Source organism: Podarcis gaigeae (genome assembly GCF_964106915.1).
Source record: "Podarcis gaigeae genome assembly, chromosome: 11".
NCBI classification, from domain to species: Eukaryota; Metazoa; Chordata; class Lepidosauria; order Squamata; family Lacertidae; genus Podarcis; species Podarcis gaigeae.
Window position 1 is genome coordinate 61,480,544 of NC_139687.1, and position 20,493 is coordinate 61,501,036.

The 20,493-nt window shown below is 47.1% G+C and overlaps 2 protein-coding genes and 1 long non-coding RNA gene across 6 annotated transcripts in view; 2 read left to right on the forward strand and 1 right to left on the reverse strand.

The window, feature by feature from the left end:
• LOC310827062 (maestro heat-like repeat family member 5) overlaps positions 1-17,110 on the reverse strand; it is a 29,388-nt gene extending 12,278 nt beyond the window's left edge. For 2 of the 4 annotated variants that reach the window (XM_083702620.1, XM_083702618.1), the window contains exons 1-15: positions 16,477-17,110; positions 15,387-15,757; positions 14,031-14,170; positions 13,623-13,736; positions 11,741-11,857; positions 10,729-10,839; positions 9,444-9,584; positions 8,805-8,924; positions 8,036-8,115; positions 7,561-7,696; positions 6,188-6,283; positions 5,218-5,322; positions 2,658-2,793; positions 1,717-1,835; positions 63-212 (exon numbers count right to left, since the gene is read on the reverse strand). In XM_083702620.1, the coding sequence (XP_083558746.1) occupies positions 63-212; positions 1,717-1,835; positions 2,658-2,793; positions 5,218-5,322; positions 6,188-6,283; positions 7,561-7,696; positions 8,036-8,115; positions 8,805-8,924; positions 9,444-9,584; positions 10,729-10,839; positions 11,741-11,857; positions 13,623-13,736; positions 14,031-14,170; positions 15,387-15,756 (1,935 nt within the window). In that variant the 5' untranslated portion in view covers position 15,757; positions 16,477-17,110. The remainder of the gene's footprint in view (positions 1-62; positions 213-1,716; positions 1,836-2,657; positions 2,794-5,217; positions 5,323-6,187; positions 6,284-7,560; positions 7,697-8,035; positions 8,116-8,804; positions 8,925-9,443; positions 9,585-10,728; positions 10,840-11,740; positions 11,858-13,622; positions 13,737-14,030; positions 14,171-15,386; positions 15,758-16,476) is intronic. The other 2 variants (XM_083702619.1, XM_083702621.1) reach the window with 2 other exon arrangements.
• The window catches only part of LOC310827201, an 88,633-nt gene that overhangs the window by 33,735 nt on the left and 34,405 nt on the right, over positions 1-20,493 (forward strand). The window lies entirely within an intron of this gene.
• LOC310827165 (aquaporin-7-like) overlaps positions 17,978-20,493 on the forward strand; it is a 33,551-nt gene continuing 31,035 nt past the window's right edge. The window contains exon 1 of the mRNA XM_083702941.1: positions 17,978-17,998. The gene's annotated coding sequence lies outside the window, so the exon portion shown is untranslated. The remainder of the gene's footprint in view (positions 17,999-20,493) is intronic.

The following is a 20,493-nucleotide window of genomic DNA, read 5'->3' on the forward strand; positions in this document are numbered from 1 at the left end:
CCTGAAGAGAATGTTTAATTTAGAGGAAACCTGCTTCCCCCTGCCTCCGTTTTGAGCCTTACATCTTCCATGTCCATCCCGCATTCCTCAAGGAAGGAACTCAGCAGTTTTCCTGCAGCCTGAGAGACGGCTCTGTCTTCCACTATCAGGTTGTCAATCGCCTTCAACACGACTTCGTTGATCTGGCTGGGCGTGAGGTGCTCTCCAAAAGCCTGGCAGAAAGAAGAAAGAAGAGGGAGTTTTCTTCTGCTCTGCATCTGACCACTTTTCAGTAGTCCAAGGGACAAACCAAGTGAAAGACACATCCACTCTGCCTTGCGGAGGGTTGAACTAGATGACCCTGAGGGTACCTTCCAACTCTCCAATTCTGCTTCTATTTATACGTTTCTTTAAGTAATTGAAAGATTTCACAACAAACAAAACTAAGAGTCAGGTGACGCCTTCCTATTTTCCATCCACATCTAAAACTGGTTATGACAATGGAACATGAAGAGGTACCATCTAAAGTCAGACTAGAAAATAAGATAACTGTTCTCGCAGAAACAGAGAGGGCGAGTAATGGTGGATATCAGTTATATAATCAATCAATGCCAAACGAAGTCAGATTAGGTGGGAACCTGCAGGCTGTGTGTTTATTTCTTAATATACGTCAAAAACATCCACCACAATGTTAGCATAGTCCAGGCTTCCTCAACCTCGGCCCTCCAGATGTTTTGATACTACAATTCCCAGCATCCCTGACCCCTGGTCCTGCTAGCTAGGGATCATGGGAGTTGTAGGCCAAAAACATCTGGAGGGCTGAGGTTGAGGAAGCCTGGCATAGTCCATTGGCTTGGCAGTGCCTCATGAAATGGGCACCAAATGAGCCAACTTTTCATACTCTTTTTCTGCCCAAGGTGGCAATGTATGGTTCTCTCTCCTCCCCATTTTATCCTCATGACGTAGTTCAGACCGAGAGACTGTGGCTAACCCCATGAGTTTCCTGGCTGAGTGGGGATCTGAACCCTAGGTCTCCCAGCGCCTGGTCAGACTCTCTAGCCACTGCACCACACTGCCTCTCCTCGATCTAGCAAAGGCCAGACATGCAGGGAAGCAGCTCTCCTCACCGCAGTGGCCCATCAGATGCACAGCTAAGGCTACTCCACAGTTCTCCTGCAGGATCCCTTGGCCTGGCAGGTGCAGTTTGTAATGCATACGGGTCTCTAGCCAGGGCTCACAGTGCCTGAGTAGTTTGGGGTTGGGATCTATCTATCTATCTATCTATCTATCTATCTATCTATCTAATGTTTTGTGTAATGTGACCTTTTAAAATAAGAAGAATTTGGCATGCAGTTTAGACCAGCGGTCCAACAGGATTTATTCTAACACAATGGATTTCCATACGTTATTAACACTAATATATTCATTTTCTGGACACTTTCAGCTTGCACAATCCTTTTTGTATACACTGTTTGGCCAGGAAATGGCACTGAAAAATTCAAGGATGTATGAATTTCAAAGGCAGATTATGTTTACGTTCTCATATTGTTTCAGGAAGCCTGGATTTGAAAGCTTTGGCTTTAAATGTGAACTGCTCTGAATCTCTCCCTCATCCCCTAGAAGGCGTGGGCTGCCTGAGGAGGTTGGGGGGGCCCCATTTGCCCGAATGGACAGACATCTGCTAACTGAGAGCTGGCTGGGGTCTTAGCAAGAAACAGTCCAAAAAGCCACACCTACCTTGGCCACCTTCGAGACGTCGGTGTAGAAGATGGCGGGCCCAGGGATGAAGAAGTCTTCTCGGAACCATTTGACCACGTTGCCTTTCCTGTTCTTATGCCTCATCTCCACCTTCTTGGCTAAACGGGGTCAGGTTTGGGGATATGCATGAGAAAGAACACAGCATTAGTGCTCCCTGCACAAAACCCACAAAAAGATTCTCAATTTCACCTCAAAAATTATAATTCAGAACTGGGAAAGGTTCAGAAGGGGGCAACCAAAAGGACTGGGGTGGTTGTGGAGCTCTTTGGTCGCAGCATTTGGGGGATTTTCTGTTTAGAAAAATGGCGAGGAAAAGGAGACACGATGTATGGCAAGGGGAAAGTAGAGAGAGAGAGAAAGCTTTCTCTCTTTCCCTCTTAACACGAGAACTCCGGGACCTCCAATGAAACTGAAGTTTCAGGGTGGTCCTCCTTCATGCAGTGCACAGCTAAACTTTGGAACTCCCTGCCACAGGAGGCGCTGATGGCCACGGACCAAGATGGCTTTCAGAGAGGATGAGGCAAATTCATGGAAGAGAAGGCTACCCATGGCTATTAGCCAGGATGGCTATGCTCTGCCTCCACGGTCAGAGGCAGCAAAGCACAGGAGAAGAAAGAGCTCTTGAGTTCGAATTCTGCTTGCTGGTTTCCCACAGGCATCTGGTCAACCCCTGTGGGAAAAGGATGCTGGACTGGGGTGGGCCACTGGTCAGCAGTGAATCCCTCCCCTCAGACTGACCTCTTGTCTCTGGCCAACGGGGTGTTTGTGTTAGGCCAGTCCTGGCACGAATTCTGGCCCTCCTGAACTCCCTGATCACCCCCAGCAGCAGCCAGCATGGGCAACACTCAGGGATGATGGGAGTTGGAGCAGCCTCTGGAGGGCTGCAGATCTCCCACGCCCTTTCCCCGCACCCCCCTCACCCATTTTGGCTATCATGATGTAGTGGAGATGGTACAATGCCTCCGCTGACTGCAGGCCAATCTCCTTCACGTTGTCCGCGAGGTGAAGGGACAAGAGCGCCACCAGCTGTCCAAGAAGGGGGAAATCCTGGGATATCTAGGAGGTGGAGAGAGAGAGAGATGAACAGTCAGCCCACATCCCACAGAGCCCAGCAAGAGAAAACCATCTGGCATGCTTTCAGTCGGCAAAGGTGGCAGAGGGGCGCAGGGCAAGAGATCTGTGCTTAGGGAAGACACAAGATCTACCCACCCGGGAAGAATGGCAGATGAAAGTGATGGACTATATGGAACTGGCGGAGATGACTGGCAGAATCCGAGACCAAGGTGAAGAGTTGGTGGAAGAAGATTGGAGAAAATTTAAAGTTTATCTACAGAAACATTGTAAAATTCAGGAATGTTAGAAGGATGTTGGAATGAAGTAATGTGGTATTAGCAGAAATGATACAAAAGATTAGGTAAAAATTGATTTTTTTAACTGTTGAAAGACCAGGATGTAATATTATACTATATTAGGATAAACTATTAGGATAAAAACCAAGTTGGAAAGGATTTGCTGGAATATTTAAGTGAACTAGAATACAAAAAAGGGAGGTGTGAGGAGGTCAGGGAAATAAGTTTAATGAAAGATAAGACATGGAAAGAGGGAAATGTTTTTAACTGCTTTTATTTTTCTGTATTTTGTATCCTTTATTTTTTTCTTTTTCTTTTTTTCCTCATTTTTCCTTTCTCATTTTTGTAACTTTTTTGAAACTTTAATAAATATTATATAAAACAAGAGATCTGTGCTTAGGTGGCCCCCCCAAGGCTTGCCCCAGGGCTTTTTCCCCAGCCAGAACTCACTGGAACTCAGTTCTAGCACCTCTCAGGTGGGCGCTATTGTCATTGTAAGAGAATGAGGGAGGTGAGTTCATGGTGAGTCCTGGCACCTCTTTTTCTAGGAAAATAGCACTGGCTGCCACCTTCCCCTGAGATGGCCATGGCACACCGCTTTGGGGAGCAGGGAAAAAATCATGTAGTTCACACCTGAACTTTCCAAAGCAATACACCAACCAAGACACAGGTTTTCCTTCAAAATCCATTCATAAAAGCAACATGCTTGAATCCTGGGTAGACCAAGTCTCTTTTTACCTGTCTAGTTTCTGGTACCCCTGGATACATCTTGGCAGCCAGAGGCCCAAATATCTTCTAGGGCTAGACTTGCCTTTTACCAGCTTTGTCTGGTTTGCAAACTATGGCTCTTTCTAGACAGGGATAGCCTGACCACTGTAGTCTGTATTTTGGGAACCTCAAGGCTAGATTACTGAAATGTATTCTTGGGGGGGGGGGTCTGCCCTTGGATCTGCTTCATAGGCTCCAGCTCATGCAGAATGCTGTGGCCAGATTGCTGGTGGGGGCCTTGGGCTGAGAACATGGGACACCATTGTTAAAACAGCTGCATTGGTGGCCCATCTATTTCTGAGGCAGCTTCAAGGTCGTTCTATTCATTTACAAAGCCCTGACTATCTGAGGTCCAGGCCGCCTCAGGACATCAGGAATTCATATATCCCAACTTGATCACTGAGAACATCTATGGGAGTATTGTTAAACCAGAGGGAAAGGGGGAGAGATGCTAACTTGCTATGTTATTATATATCTCATGCACAGATGCAGAATCAATTTAACACGCTGGCTGAAATTTCCCAAGAGGCATCCCTCTGTCTGAAGTTGGAAATAGCAAGATGAACCAAATGGGTTTCTTGGCGAACCCAGCAAAGTGATTCTTCTGTTCTTATGATCTGCACAGGTAGGAAGGGAATTTCCACACACAACCCTCATATTTGCTCGAGGGTTAGACTGATTAGTCGGATTCTGCCCTGGATACGCTTCCAGAAGGGTTTTTCCTGTGGGATCGGTGCTGATTAGTACCAGTTATTATTGTATTCACTTATGAACCACTTCCCTAGAGGCATGGAACATATGCAATTTTTTATTTTATTATTTCTTTATTTTATTGCATTTACCTCTCAGCTTTTTCTGCCGGGAGCTCAAGGTGGTCCTCCTCCTCCTCCTCATTTAATCCCCACAACCATACTGAGAGGAAGGCTAGGCCAAGAGGCAGTCACAGGCCCCCAAAGTCACACTCAATGAGAGTCACTGCTGAGCGGGGGAATTTGAACCCGGGTCTCTCCCAGGTCTCAGACCAACACTCTAACTACTACACCACAGTGTCTTATACAGCATAAATGCTAAATGTGTCATTATAAATGCTAGCCTGTATCCCACCCTGTAACCTACCTCCATTGAATCTAGACTTACCCTTTCTGGAGAAAATCTGACAAGTTAAAAACAAGTTAAAACAAGTTAAAAACGACAACAAAAAGCCTATTGCCAAAGACCCATTTGCGATATCTAATCGGAATGATCTGTTATTGTATTCCTGTGTTTTCATATTGTAAACCACCCTGTGATAGAAGAGCAGGATAGAAATTATATATATATATATATATGAATGAAATTGCAGCGTTAAGCCTTGGTCACTCACATCAAAGTCCAAATGCTCGGAAACATATTTCATTAGAAAGCTGGTGCTCTTGACAGCTCTTTCGCGCTCATAGATTTTTGTGGAGTCAATCCAGCCATTTGTGTGCTGCAAGAGAGAAATCATCATCATCACATGGAAGGACAACCATTAATCCGGGTTTGCAAATTCACAAACTTCGGCTACTGGCTTGCTGGGACCACAGAGGGGACAAATTGCAAAAAGGGGTTGTTTTCTAAAGGAGAAAGTTTGCTGCAATTTGTTCTACTTCATCATCATCATCATCATCATCATCATCATCATTTTATACCCCACCTTTTCCCCCTGACAGGGACTCCAGGCAGCTTACAAACAAAATAAGAACAACTTGAGATATAGAAAAAAGAAGCCATTAAATGAAACACATTGAACATTAATAGAATTAGAAATGAATTGGCTCTTGGTTTGTTTTTCTTTTATTGTGTATTTTGTGTTCTCATTTTGTATTTTCATGTTGTGAACCATCCTGCGATCTGTCATTTGTGTGTGTGATAATTACAATAATACAACATAGACCTCACCACAGCCATAGTCCTGGAATGCAGGAAGCATCCTTGGACCAAGCCCAGCCATTGATCCACCAACCTTGGTGTTGGCCACAGGTAATGATTGGCAGTTGGCCCTTCGGGGTTTTGGACAGAGAGTCTTTTCCCAGCCCCACCTGGAGATGCTGAGGACTGAACCTGGGCCCCTGAGCATGCAAAACAGAAGCTCTACCCCTGAGCCACGACCCTTCCCCTAATGCCATCAGCAGCAGAGGACATCTCTTTGAAAGGAAACGGATGTGTGCCTTGCACAAGCCTTCCTAGCAGAACAGAGGCCCAGTTCACCATCAGCATCCACAACCATGAGTTGGCCACAGACGCCCCCCGTACAATCATTTCAACAGGATCTTCTGCCTCCCCCTGCTCTGACATCTTGGGGGCTCCCTTACCACTAATATATCCTGCAGCGCCTCCAGAGAGGGGGCCTCCGACAGCAAGCTGGTGAGCATGTTGAGACAGGCGTTGACCGTCTGCTGATAAAAGTCCTGGAAGGAGAGAGGCAAAAGCAGTTAAAAGCTGAAGACCCCCGTGGAAATCCCATGTGCTCTGGAGCCTTCTAGTCCAGCATCCCCTTTCCACAGGGGTCAACCAGATGACCCAGTGGGAAACCCGCAAGCAAGGCGTGAGCTCAACAGCCCCCTCCTGCCTTGGAGGTTTCGAAGCAGAGGTTGGATGGCCACCAGTCACGATTCTATGGTCCTATACTGCCTGGGGCCAATGGTAGCACATCTGGAGAAGCACACATTCTTCAACTCTATTTCTTTTCAAAGAAAGAAAAGTCTTTTTGCAGCCCGTAGCCAGAATGAGAAAAGAGGGAAAGAGCCACAGGGGGGCTGTTGTGGTAAGACTTTATTTCTATACCACCTGTCCATTGCCCAGGTGAGGGAACACCTTTCGAATGGCACACAGAATCAAGAGACTCACAGCAAGCTTCAGTATGTTAGGGCTATTGCAATAGGGCAGCCTTGCCCACCAGCTGCTCGCAAATTCGTAACAAAGCTATGCAGGGGTTCAAACACAGAGCTCAAAGAGTCATAAAGATCAAACATTCTTTGACATACATCAAGAAAGGTTACAGGTCATACAGGACTCCACACTGGGCTCAACTTCCTTGGGGTGTCCCAAACCATTTGGCCCTAACTATTGTACTTTAACCTCCATTGCCATAGCAATCAAATCTTCAGAAGGGGCTGTTGTTGTTGTTGTTTATTGAGAAGGCCTTGTGGCAGCTGCCTCACTGCAAGGAGGGAGGTTACAGGGAAGCAGGCAGAGGGCCTTCTCGGTGGTGGGCCCACCCTGTGGAACACCCTCCTATCAGATGTCAGAGAGATACATAATTACACTTCCCTCTGAAGACATCTGAAGGAAGCCCTGCATAGGGAAGCTTTAAATATTTGATGTCTTGCTGTGTTTTAATTTGTTGGAAGCCGCCCAGAGTGGCTGGAGTAACCCAATCAGGTGGGCGGCGTATAAATAAACAAGCAAACAAAATTAAATGCTACGTAGGAGGAAGGCATGAGAGTCACAAAATGCAGGCATGCAGGAATCATTTGTGGATGCATTCTAGCCAAAGGTTAAATGCAGTTAATATTGAAACATGATTAAAATAAAAAAACCACACCCAAAGTCTCTGGTTGTTACATCATTGTAATGGGTCAAGTGTCTGTAGCTTACTGGGCTCAGACTCTCTGCCCTCAAATCCTTTAACCTGGCAACCCCATTTTCCTCCATTCATATCCCTAGAAGCAGAAGGTCCAGTCACCTGGCTCTGTGATGATTGCGTGGGACTCCCGGCTTTGAGTTTTGTAAGTTTCAGGGAGGGCAACGAAAACACCTTCTTGATGCTTTTCTTAACTAGCTCAGACCGAAGCATGGAGTCCATAGGTGGTCTCACGGCACTGAAGAGGAAAGAGAAAGGAGAGGAAATGATCAGCACCCAGCAGTTCCTGGTGAGGAAATATGCAGTGTGTCTTGCCAATGTCAGGGTATGGGCAAGGGAAGGGCCAGGAATAGGAGGAGCAGGGACAAACTGTAGGGAGACTGAGAAGTACCCGTATTTTTCACTCTATAACATGCACCCGACCATAACACGCACATAGTTTTTAGAGGAGGAAAATCCGTAGGCATGCCACCCGTAGGCATTCCCTCCATAACACGCACAGACATTTCCCTCTACTTTCTAGGAGGAAAAAAGTGAGTGTTATGGTGCAAAAAATACTGTACCTCCCCGGACTTACGTCATGCAGCTGATGGTGATGATGGCATGGTGCAGGACAGAAATGGAGAAAGATCCCAGCGGCTCCTCTTCAATGACTTCCTGTTGTGGGGAAGCACACAGCACGTCAGAGACATGGAGGCACCATCGCTGCCACCCCCACTCCAAGCCCTGACTTGTGCTCTCTCCCCAGCCAAGCCCACTTGACACCACCTTTGCAATTGGCAAGTGGGTCCTCCCAGGGGAGAAGAGTGGGCTTCCTGGATCTGGGAATCAGATCCATCTTTCACCTGGTCAGAGCTCTACCTCCTAAGAACATAAGATCAGCCTTCTGGACCAGGCCAAGGGCCCATCTAGTCCAGGATCCGGTTCTCACAGCGGTGAGAAACCAGGGAGCAGACCATGAGCCCAAGAGCCCTCTCCCCGCCTGTGGCTTCCAGCAACGGATGTTCAGAAGCCTGCCTTCCTTCCTTCCGCTGTGGAGGTAGAACATAGCAATCATGGCCAGAAGCCATGGGCAGCCCTCTCCTCCTGGGAGAACCTAGCCTCTTTTCCTTAGGCGCTGGTGACATCCTGCTGAGGTTGCCACAATGTAGGGCTGCCTTGCAAGAGGGATTGGAAACTTGAGCTGGAGCAGAACGTGACCACCCAGAAATGGTTTGGGGCCAGATGCTCAGAACCTGAAACCCTGGTATTTTACCAGAGCTAGACCTCACAACTATAAAAAAAAGAACCGCTCTGGAAAAAACCCCCAGGAGATTCCTCTCTTTTTATCTTTTTTCTTTACTCACAATGATGCAGATGGTGAGCTCCGCTTTGTGCGGGAAGATGACATGTCCCACATTCGTTTGCACAAGCGCCTTGGTTGTTAGAATGGCTGCCTTCATAAGGCCCTTTTTCAGAGCCTCGTCCTAAAAGGAGAAGGGATTTTATGAAATTGGGATTGAATCAAAATCACAAGGAAACATAAAGCCACACTGACTCTAACCCTAATTCTAATCCTTACCCTAACACGAACCCAATCCTAAAATTAACCCCAAGCCTAACCCAGAAATGGTCTTGTTAGAGAGTAAAATTCATGTTAAATTGCTGTTTTAGGGGTTGTTTTTAAAAGTCTAGAACGGATTAATCCATTTTGCATTACTTGCTATGGGAAAGCACTTCTTGGTTTTGGAACGCTTTGGTTTTAGAACGGACTTCCATAATGGATTAAGTTTGAGAACCAAGGTACCACTGTAATACCCCATTTGGTCCTAGGTGTGGAGTCAGTATACACCACAGTCTACAACCCTTCGGTGGATGAAGCCAGAGACTCCCCCCTAGGGCACAGTCTGGAGGCATGTGGTGCAAGGATCTTGACGGAGTTCAGGAGGTCTGCTCAGTGCCAAGAGAACAAACAACAGGAGTCTGTGGGAAAATGAGAGCCATACCTTCCTGGTGTTCTGGAATTGGAAGAGGAGCTCTGCCACCATGAGCTCAATGAAGCGCAGGAGGTCCTCAGGCCGCGCCCCAAGAGCCATCTGCCCGTAGCAAAGCATGATGGTGATACTGGCATTCCTCTCCCCTGTATTCTGGAGGGAAAGGGTGGGGAAAGTGAGTTTGGGGCAACACACGCCTGGGTTTCATTTCTCTTGGCTCCTTTGAACAAATCACAGTGAATATTAACCATCCTTTGGGGCGTTTGAAGTAACACTTGATGGAAAGAAAAGGTTCTGATCTCCTTCCAGCTGGGTTGGAGGAGAAGTGGAGAGTCGGGGGCACACGACCCCAAGGCCCCCTCAGGTTATGGAACTGTTAGATCCACACGCAGTTACTATGCCTTTGTAATAATCCGCCTTATTTACAAATATATGGAGCTAAACACAGAGAGTGATACTTATCTATGCTTTGCTTCAAGTAGACCAGTTGACATGAATGAGCCCAACTTAGTCATGTTCATTACATTCAATGGGTCTACTCTAAAACATAGTGGAACGTGGCCAGCAGGCACTCCCATAAGGCAGATGTACCCTTGTCCAAGAGCAACTCTGGCAGCTCCCCTCCCATTTTCAAAAGCTGGTTGCAGCTGAAACCTCTCCCCTCTTTCTCTCTGCCTCTCCCAACCTGCTGACTGCCTTCTCTCTTGAGTTTTGCTCCCTCCCCTCAGTTGGAGAGGTGTCCCCTCTTCCAAACTCTAAGAGGTTCTTCATTCAAAACTTTCGGACAGCGGAACACTCTCCCTCGGGAGTTTGTGAACTCTCCTTTGTCGGAGGTTGGAGGACCATCTGTCAGGGATGCTTGAGCTGAGATTCCTGCATTGCAGGGGGTTGGACTAGATGACCCTTGGGGTCCCTTCCAACTCTACAACTCTGTGATTCTATCATCTATGGTAACCAGGAGAGAACCCCCCCCCCCACCAAAATTAGCTTCCACTATTGAAGAAATGCCAGCCAACCATCTGACAATGCCAGTTCTAGATAATAGGAACCCAGAGGCTGTTTCATATGCTTTGGTGTGGATATAGATAGCCGCTAAAGACCCAATCTGCCAGGATCTTCTCAGCCTGGTGCCCTTCAGATATTGTTGTGCTACAACTCCCATCGTGTCTAACCATTGGCCATGCTGTCTGGGGCTGATGGGAGTTCCAGTTCAAAACACACAGATGGGGAAGGGGACCAGGTTGGGGATGGCTTACCTACACTCTTGCAATGCTCCTTCCTCGTTTGACACCCTTACCTCAGACATCTCAATCTTCCTTGTAATGACTCCATGGCCGAAATCACGCAGCGCCATCAGCATCTGAGATAAATGGCAGTATGAAGCCACACCGACAGCCTCAGAAATTCCCTAGGGAGAATGATGCACGTGTTATAAAGGAAAAAACTGCTCCTTTTCCCTTATGGGGTACCCAAGAGCCCATAGAGTCCTTTTGTAGGTTCTCTATCGGTAGGAGAAGATAACAGGCCAACCAGAGAATCTTGAGAAGCAAAGCAGCTAGAGCTCACAACCACATGCAGGAGGCAGGAGGGACCCCATACAATGACACGCAAGACATTTTGAATTTCCCCACCGTGGAGCCCAAGACCCGCCCCCCATATATCATACATACATCAGAGAAGGGGAGATCCACAACAGAATCCTGTCTGACACAAAACCTGTTGGTGGGGTTACCTGGCTGCTAATGGGTTTACCTGGACAGCCTGGCTATTCTTTCGTGATGAAAACTACGGTACTTAATTCCTGAGTCCAGGTCACAGGCTCGCTCTATTCATATCTTAAATGTGCCCTTATGGCAGGATTTGTGAGCAAAGAGAAAATGGGGAGGTTTTTCTCATTTCCTCCCTCCTTGCAGAGAAACATTTGAGGTCAGTTTGGGAGAGACAAAATGGTTTCAGGACTTTTTCCTGTACTGTTTCAGACATGCGGTTTATGTATTTATGTATGTGCTCGCTTGGTACATTTATTTTATATCTTAGACCGTATCATTCTCATAACACACGTCAATCTGCACTTTCAGAAACAATATTTGAGACAAAACATGCTATCTTTCAAAATTTGCACAGGCAATTTTGTGATGCAGTCATCCAACCAATGTTTGAATAAATGCGTATTTGGGGGGAAAGTGTTGCATTAAAAAAAATGTACAGAAATGTGCTCTATTAGTGGGATCTGCTGGCAAAAACGTGTACATTTGTCAAAACTGTGTAGCACTGCCTAGGACTTTATGGGAACACAGGAATTCACTCACCTCTCTGACTGTTTCCTCTTCAAGTGGCAACTTTAGAAGTAAGTGCAAGTATAGGTGGACTGTATCTTTGTTCCTGGAATCCCGCAGTTTGAGTCCGTAGTATCTATAGAGGGCATTCTAAGGGTTGAGGAAGATTTTGGTGGGTCACAGTGAGGAGACTCCACCAGTTACATAAACTGCTTTTCGAAAACCAAAGAATTTCAATTTTACCTTCTGAAAATGTCAGGTAATACTAAATATAATAATCATAATCATCATCATAATAGATTGCAAGTACTAGACAATTGTTTTAACGATTTGTATGCAGTTTGAGGCATAGTTTACTTACCACACAAAACTAAGTTATATAATTTACCCACAATATCTTCTGAATTCCCAAGTCATGCTACAACTCTTTAGTACCCCTCATTTGAGTTGAGTTGAAAAGTTCCAACATGTCCTCATTGCTCTGCCTCCACTGCTGGAGGCAGGAATACTTCTGAATCCCATTTGCTGGAAACCGCAGTAAGGGGGATGGCCTCTGTGTTCGAATTCTGCTTTCAAGTCTCCCATGGGCATCTGGTTGGCCACTGTGAGATATGGATGCTGGACTGTGCAGGCTGCTGGTCTTACCCAGCAGGCTCCTCTTTCATTCTTACAACACACTTTTGTTTTAGATGCACTAAGCCTAGGTTCTTCCCACTTTTTAAGAAAACTAATACCTGCACCCGCAGCTTCTGATGGGCCTACCCATCCACCCTGCATGACTGAAATTGGGAGAGGGTGTTCTCTTTTCTGGCACCCCACCTACGGCACAGTTGTTGGTTGCCAAGAGAGAGGAGGGAAACCTGAGCGGCAGGTTGCATTCAGAGGACCTCCTTGTATTCCCTGCGGGGACAGCCAGAAGAGGCAGAGTTGGTCAGCCTGCTCAAGGAGGGAGATTGCCAAATGCTCTATCCCTCTCTTTTCCCAAAGGGGGAAAGGGGGAGCCAATTGCTGTGGACCCTTGAGCTCAGAAGAAACCGGAGGTCTGTCTGCACCAGACATTAGAAGCACCCTCACGCCCCATGAATGGTCTTGCTTCCCCCACAGAACCCTTGTTCAAAGCTCCTTAAAGTCGTTAAGAGTCGTCAACAGGCTCATCACAGCTATCTGCCAACCACCCATTCCCACCACCCTTCTGAGTAATACCCCTCCCCACCTTCTCACTATATAGAAGGGTCTGGAAACTTCTGTTTCAGTGTATCTGAAGAAGTGTGCATGCACACGAAAGCTCATACCAAGAACTGACTTAGTTGGTCTTTAAGGTGCTACTGGAAGGAATTTTTTTTTTGTTTTGACTATGGCAGACCAACACGGCTACCTATCTGTAACTCCTTAAAATGTTAGCATTAGATCAGGGTTTCCCAAACTTGGGTTTCCAGCTGTTTTTGGACTACAACTCCCATCATTCCTAGCTAGGAGGACCAGTGGTCAGGGACGATGGGAATTGTAGTTCAAAAACAGCTGGAGACCAGATTTTTACGGCCTTCTCTAGCTTGTCCCTCAGGGCCTGAGTGTGCTAAGCAGGAGTGGGGGGATGACCTCCCACGCTCCTTGAAGAAAATGTTTGGCTGGAAGTTTACCCTTCCAACAGGAGGTCATTCCAGGTGATTTGTGTTCATGTTCAAGCCAAATAACCAAAAGAGGGAAAGGTGAAGGTTTTGCTTGCTGATGCTTACTGAGGAAGCCTGCACTCTGATTGGCTTGGTATTCTGAGGGAGCTTTGCCTCTGAATGTTTTGTTCAGTGTCTCCCTGCTATGTACAAGGCCTGTGCTAAGAAAGAAAGTAAAACTTCTCTGTTCTTCTTTCCTCAGATTGTATGCTGCCCACCCGGTGTCATCTATGATACTCAGAACTTACCTTCTCATGTCCTGACTTAGAGGTCTTCTGCTGGCCATGGACTGCTGCTCTCAGGTTTGAGGCAGCTGAATCCTGGGACAAGATAGTCGATTTTCTGTGGACACTGGAGGTCTGCTTTTAAAGTCGGAAAGAAAAGGGAATAAAAGTAAGAAAAGTGTCATTTTTTTTGTCTAGAGAACAGTTGCCATTTATTTGCCACTTGTCTTCTCTTAAAAAAATATGCATGCCTAGAAATAGACTAGACTAGAAATATCATAATTATCTGTCTATGCATTTCTAACAGTATAACCAAATCAGTAGTTTTTGATATAACTGCAGAAAACAACTCTGAACATTTATTATTCCCAAAATCTTACTGGCTAGTGATTTGAATTGATTTGATTTAAATGTACCCTGCATCACACACACCTGGGGAGCTGGCTGGAGGTGTTTGAGGATGGTGTCCAAAATTTCCCGCTCATCCATCATCTCCAAAGTTTCTCTGAGCGATCTTCCTCTCAGCAGCTTCTTACCCGCCCACAAGTATCCAAATTTCTCATCTGAGAGTTCTTGAGAAAGAGAGAGAGAGTTGAGTAAAAGAGGCAGACGAGAGGGAATGGTCAGTTCTTTGGCAGGGGGCTTCCAGTTGCTCCTTCCAGATGGGATTCAATGGCACGTCAGCAGAGTCAGGTCGCTCGGTTAAAGCGATTTGCACAACGAACCTACTTCCCGCTCCACAACCGACTCCAAATTGGACATTTTTCATGCTGGGAAAAGTGACAGCGAAACTAGAATGCAAAGTGGGAGCTAGCATTTGCTTGATGTGACATTGTCTCATCTCCTTGCGAACGAATCGGAACAAGCGCTCAGTCGCGGACCTCATTCAACATCCTCACAAACTTTGACAAATGGATCCGGACAAAGGTTCAGGAAGCAGGTCATGGAGAAGGGGCCACAGAACGACCGCATCGGCTCAGTTCCTCGGACCGGCAATGGCAGCCCCAAAGGGCTGCCGCACCATATCATCTCTGCATGCTTCAAATGGCACCAACTGGTGTCTATCATACTGGTGTCAACTTTCAGGGGAGGGGTCTTTCTGGGGTGCTGAGGGTAATTTCCAGCCCTCATCATGGACCTCCTAATGAAAGAGCTCCCCACGGCTCCTAGTACTACTTAGTCGTTGCTCTTCACTGTAAACGCCTGTATATCCAGAATTACAAGACACTTCCCCCATGTTGTGGCACAGAGCCTGTGTATACGTTCCATGCACCCTGGACTTCTGCTAGGACAACTGGGCTTCCCCCACCCTCTCTTCTCCCCATATGCCCCCAAGCACCCCCTAATTGGCTCAGGGGTGGGCAGGCGAACCCCCAGAACAAAGCATGTAGGGGGGAAGGAGCGGGTAGGTTGTCCCGCCAGGAAAGCAGAAATGTCTGAGCTAATGTAGCAATCTGCTTAGCGCTGTGTTGAATTTGTCCCCTTTCACCAAACTGGGAAAAATGGTTTCTGGAAAGTGCAGATAGCGGATGCATGCCATAACTGAGAAGGAATCATAGAACATTAGCGTTTGAAGGGACCTGCGGGGTCACCTAGTCCAACCCCCAGCAATGCAGAACACAACAGGGGCAGCCACCCGTAAGTCCCTGCTCCATGTTACACGCCTCTTAAAAAGGAGGGGGGGTGGGACTTGCGCCCAGAGATCAAGGAAACCAAGAGAGACCCGGCCTCGGATGACGCAGGCCTTGCCAAGGGAAACCCGAAAGGGATCTGGTTCTGCCTACTCACCTGGGAACACTGGCCCAGAATCCTCAGGGCTCTTCTTTTTCCCCAGGGACAACTGCCGCTGCTGCCTGGAGTCCTGCCTGCTGCTGACTGGCTGAACAGTGCTGATCTGACGCTGGACCAGCTCTGGGAAGACTACCGGAGGGGCCTGAGATTTCCTCCTGGCCTCCGCAGGTGACTGAGAAGGTTTCACCAGCATGGGCAAGAGCTGGGAGGTTCTCCGGCCAGCCGGGTCGTGGGTGGCACTCTGTTGCAGACTAGATGACGGGGCCTCCAGCTTGTCCCGCTGCCCCTGGTTGCTCTCCTGGATGTTTTCATTACTTTCCTGGTCCTTCTTTTTCAGGCCCCGGAGCTTCTTCAGGAAGGAGGTCATCCTGCAAGAGAGGAAATGGCCCCCTGGTTGGTTTGCTCTTTGGAACCCCTTTGGACCCCCTTCCTTTCACCACTTGAGGGGCAGCAAGCAATCCCTCCCTATTGCTGCATGCCAACCCAATCTCCGTGGTGCAAGAGTCCATGGGTTCCTGGCATTTACCCAGGCTTGTGTTTCCTTTTGGGATTAAGGGGGCAGTGGAGACTGTGATGTCTTGAGGATTTGTGGTTTATTTACACATCTATGCAACCTGAGGCTACGATGGAGGGGTTCACAGCATCGACACCCCAAAAGGGTCCTGCGTCTCCCGTAGTCACAGAGTGTCAGGCTCGAGCAGCAAGAAGAAGGTGACTGGGTTGGTGTGCAACAAGGGGTAGGAACTGCTTGCTGCAACTCAAGTGGTGAAAGGAAAGGCACTTTGCATATGTTCAGAGGCCTCCTTGCCTTCATTAGTTCTCCTGTCCTAAGACTGAGATTCTTTAGGGCTGAAAACACGTTCTGGGGCCAAGCGACGGCAACTCCTGGAGCAAATTGAATCCAAACTTTATGGAATCTCACTATCATGATGGGCTGTTATTTGGCCAACCCCACAATTTATTTTATTCCTTTAGGGAATAAAATACACAAAAAAAGGAAAGTATCCAGGGCAGTTAACTAACAATCTGTCAGAATGAAGGTTAGCAACCAGAGGCAGCCTGTTTGAATGCGCAGGAATTATTTTACCTGATATTCTCCTTCGCCTCTTTGTGATCCGTAATCTTCAGGGGGCAAAAGGAAATAAAAACTCTCTGATAATGTGGCTCCTCCTCACCAGCGTTGCTAGGGGCCCCCGAGCCCCTGGAGACATGAGGTCACAGCATTATTTATGGCAACATCAGGAGTGCAATGATGTCAGTGGAAAGGAGACCTCTTGCTCACCTGGCCTGGGACAATGGGCCAGGTGTGTGCAGGTATGGCCTTCCAGTTTCACTGAGGTCCCCCTGGGTTTTGCTGAATCCAAAAGCCGTGTGAGATTTTTTTGCCAAGCAGGTCAAGGCAATATCATTGTTATATTTATTAAAGAAAAATAAATTCATCAAATTTCTATGACACCCTTCATCCAAGGATCATATGATTGTTTCACCTCTGCACTCTAAGTTATAGGTGGCCTTCCTCTCTTGCCAGCATTGTATATAGGGGTGAAAAATGACGGGCTTGAATTTATTATTAGAATGATCACATATTTATTTTCCTGACGGGGACTCAAGGCAGCTCACGGATGAAAATAAGACAAGCTAAAAATATTGGGGCCAGGCGGGAAAATCAACAATTAAAAAGCAATTAAACACTGGTTGAATTACATCTGTGTGTTGTTGTTGTTGTTGTTTAGTCATTTAATAGTGTCCGACTCTTCGTGACCCCATGGAACAAAGCATGCCAGGCACTCCTGTCTTCCACTGCTGCCCGCAGTTTGGTCAAACATGCTGGTAGTTTCGAGAACACTGTCCAACCATCTCGTCCTCTGTCATTCCCTTCTCCTTGTGCCCTCCATCTTTCCCAACATCAGGGTCTTTTCCAGGGAGTCTTCTCTTCTCATGAGGTGGCCAAAGTCTTGGAGCCTCAGCTTCAGGATCTGTCCTTCCAGTGAGCACTCAGGGCTGATTTCCTTCAGAATGCAGAGGTTTGATCTTCTTGCAGTCCATGGGACTCTCCAGAGTCTCCTCCAGCACCAGAATTCAAAAGCATCAATTCTTCGGCGATCAGCCTTCGCTATGGTCCAGCTCTCACTTCCATACATCACTACTGGGAAAACCAGAGCTTGAACTATATGGACCTTTGTTGGCAAGGTGATATCTCTGCTTTTTAAGATGCTGTCTAGGTTTGTCATTGCTTTTCTCCCAAGAAGCAGGCGTCTTTTAATTTCGTGACTGCTGTCACCATCTGCAGTGATCATGGAGCCCAAGAAAGTAAAATCTCTCACTGCCTCCATTTGGCCCTTCTGTAGGGAGGGGAGGAATGGAAAGCAGGTACTACGACTCCCAGAAGGCAATGGGAGAGCCGGCTCCTCCTCCTGCTCCTCCCTTTCTCCACCCGCCCATTCTGAGTCCTCCCCATTGGCCAGCTCCTCCGACAACACTTTGCTTGCGCAAAGCCCGGGCCCCATCAGCCAATCGGAGGTCAGAGTCAGGCGCGGGGGGCGTGGCAGGTCAGATGGACGCTGGGAGTGGCGGTTGTTTCATGATGGCGGGTGTGGCTGCTTGTTGGAGTAAGGGCTGTATCTTTACCTCCGGAGGGACTTGAGGTCAGGGGGTGGGAGATGAGAAGGAAAAGCAGGGGGCGGAAATGGTCTCTTTCTAAGAAAATATTTCTCCCAGACAGTTATCTCTAACATTCTTTCTGATACTCTTTCATGTCACATACCCATATGGCCAGATACTGACCCGGAGGAAATAGTAGACTTAATTGCTAAACTGAAAACTGATAAAGCCCCAGGGCCCGATCTGATCCCGGCGGAAGCTATTAAACAACACCCAGCATAGTGGGCCCAAATTCTTGCAAAAATCTTTGATGCAATTAATGCCACGGGCATATAAAAAAGGACCACCAGAGGACCCAGGGAACTATCGATCTCTTTCAGCTTCTGCCTTCTGGAAGAAGGTCCAGGGTTATAAAGACTAGGACTAGCCGTCTGAGAAACAGTTTCTATTCAAATGTGATTTTGTTTTTAAATGCAGTGCAAGGAGTCTTTATGGCAGTATATTGTATTTAAAAATGGGGCTAACCAGGTTGGGATAGCTGGGATAACAGGCTTGTTGGTTTTTTAATGTCTTATATAGATTTTTTCAGTTTCGTGGTTCTGGATGGGAGAATGACAATAAAGATGATCGTATTGTATCGTAATTTGACGGCAGGCCGGTGATAAACGACGGCAAAGGCTGCCGTGGTTCCTGAGCATGTGCAGAGAGCCGCCTCCGTTGCCTCAGGAAACCAGCCCCACCGAGTGCGGAGCCAGGCCCGGGGGTTACGGGGGAAGCCCCCACTCCCAGGGCGGGGGGACCTTGGCCTGCCAGCCTCCCTCTCTCTCGCCCCTCGCCCTACTCTGCAGGGTTGTTGTGAGGGGCTGGGGAGAGTCGCTTGAGATGAGTGAATGGATTTTAGTTCATGAACGATGTGAGCATAAAGATATCAAAGAGAGAACAACAGCATATTGTATATACCGTATTTTTCGCTCTATAAGACGCACCAGACCACAAGATGCACCTAGTTTTTGGAGGAGAAATACAAGAGAGAAAAAAATTCTGAATCTCAGAAGCCAGAACAGCAAGAGGAATCACTGCGCAGTGAAAGCAGCAATCCCTCTTGCTGCTCTGGCTTCTGGGATAGCTGCGCAGCCTGCATTCGCTCCATAAGACGCACACACATTTCCCCTTACTTTTTAAGAGGGAAAAAGTGAGTCTTATAGAGCAACAAATACAGTAAATGAATCATGAGGAAGGGAGCAGTGTACTGTATAAGAAACAGTATATGCAAGTAATTGCATAAACAGGTGCTGTTTTGTTTTCCATGTAATCATTATCTGCATATGCTGTTCCTTACTGTCATCCAGTGTGAGAGCCAGTGTGGTGTAGTGCTTAAGAGCGGTAGTCTCGTAATCTGGTGAACCGGGTTCGCTTCCCCGCTCCTCCACATGCAGCTGCTGGGTGACCTTGGGCTAGTCACACTTCTTTGAAGTCTCTCAGCCTCACTCACCTCACAGAGTGTTTGTTGTGGGGGAGGAAGGGAAAGGAGAATGTTAGCCGCTTTGAGACTCCTTCGGGTAGTGATAAAGCGGGATATCAAATCCAAACTCTTCTTCTTCTTCTTCATCATCCACATATGCTTTATTCTTTCCCAAGATTCATGTATATATAATCTGCTGTTGATTTCTGTTTGGTACTAATATGCTCACATCTTTTTGGAACTAATTTGCATACATAGGTCTTCAGCTGATGTATTTAAACTAAATCTTTCCAACTAGATTTTAGTCTCTGTTTCGTTGTGCCCCTCTGGCCATGGGAGCTGAGTAAGATCTTTCCTTTCAGCATCTAGAAGAGATGGTGTGCAGAGAACAACTTCTTGGAACGACTTTGGAGCAACGGGCTAAAATGAGATTGGGGGTCTGTTTGTAACTTTGGGGAGAGGGCTAGAAGTGAAAGAGTTCAAATGATAACTTAGGGATACAACCTTTTCAGGTCCTTTAGGGAGGCTGGAAAAATCATGGCGTGCTTTTAGGCACCACCATCTCATTTTCACAGGTTGGCAGCCAGCCTTTAGGTACTCCTCATAGAGCTAGAGAAATGGCTTAAAGCTGTCATTTAGCAACATTTGATCTCTAGCTGCTCATGTTTACATGTTTATTTACTCGCACTTAACCTTCTCTTCCATCATGGAGCCCAAAGTAGCGTACATGCGGTTCTCAGGCAGTCTCTGACCCAGCACTAACCAGATCTAGACCTGCTCAGCTTCCCAAAGGTGGTGGCATCATGTTCCTTCTGGCCCTATCCTGGAGTAGATCAAACACTGAATAATTTCATTGTACGCACTGACTTCCTGACAAATTAGATGCGGGCTTTTGAGTTTCATTTGCCTGCCTAGCCAACTCCAAATCGACCCTTCCTTACTCAGGAAGGTATCAGAAAAGGTGAGGCAGAGGATGTTGGCCTACTTTGACCTGCTTTTATATTCTGTTTTTACTTAACAAAAATATTGTCATGGATCATT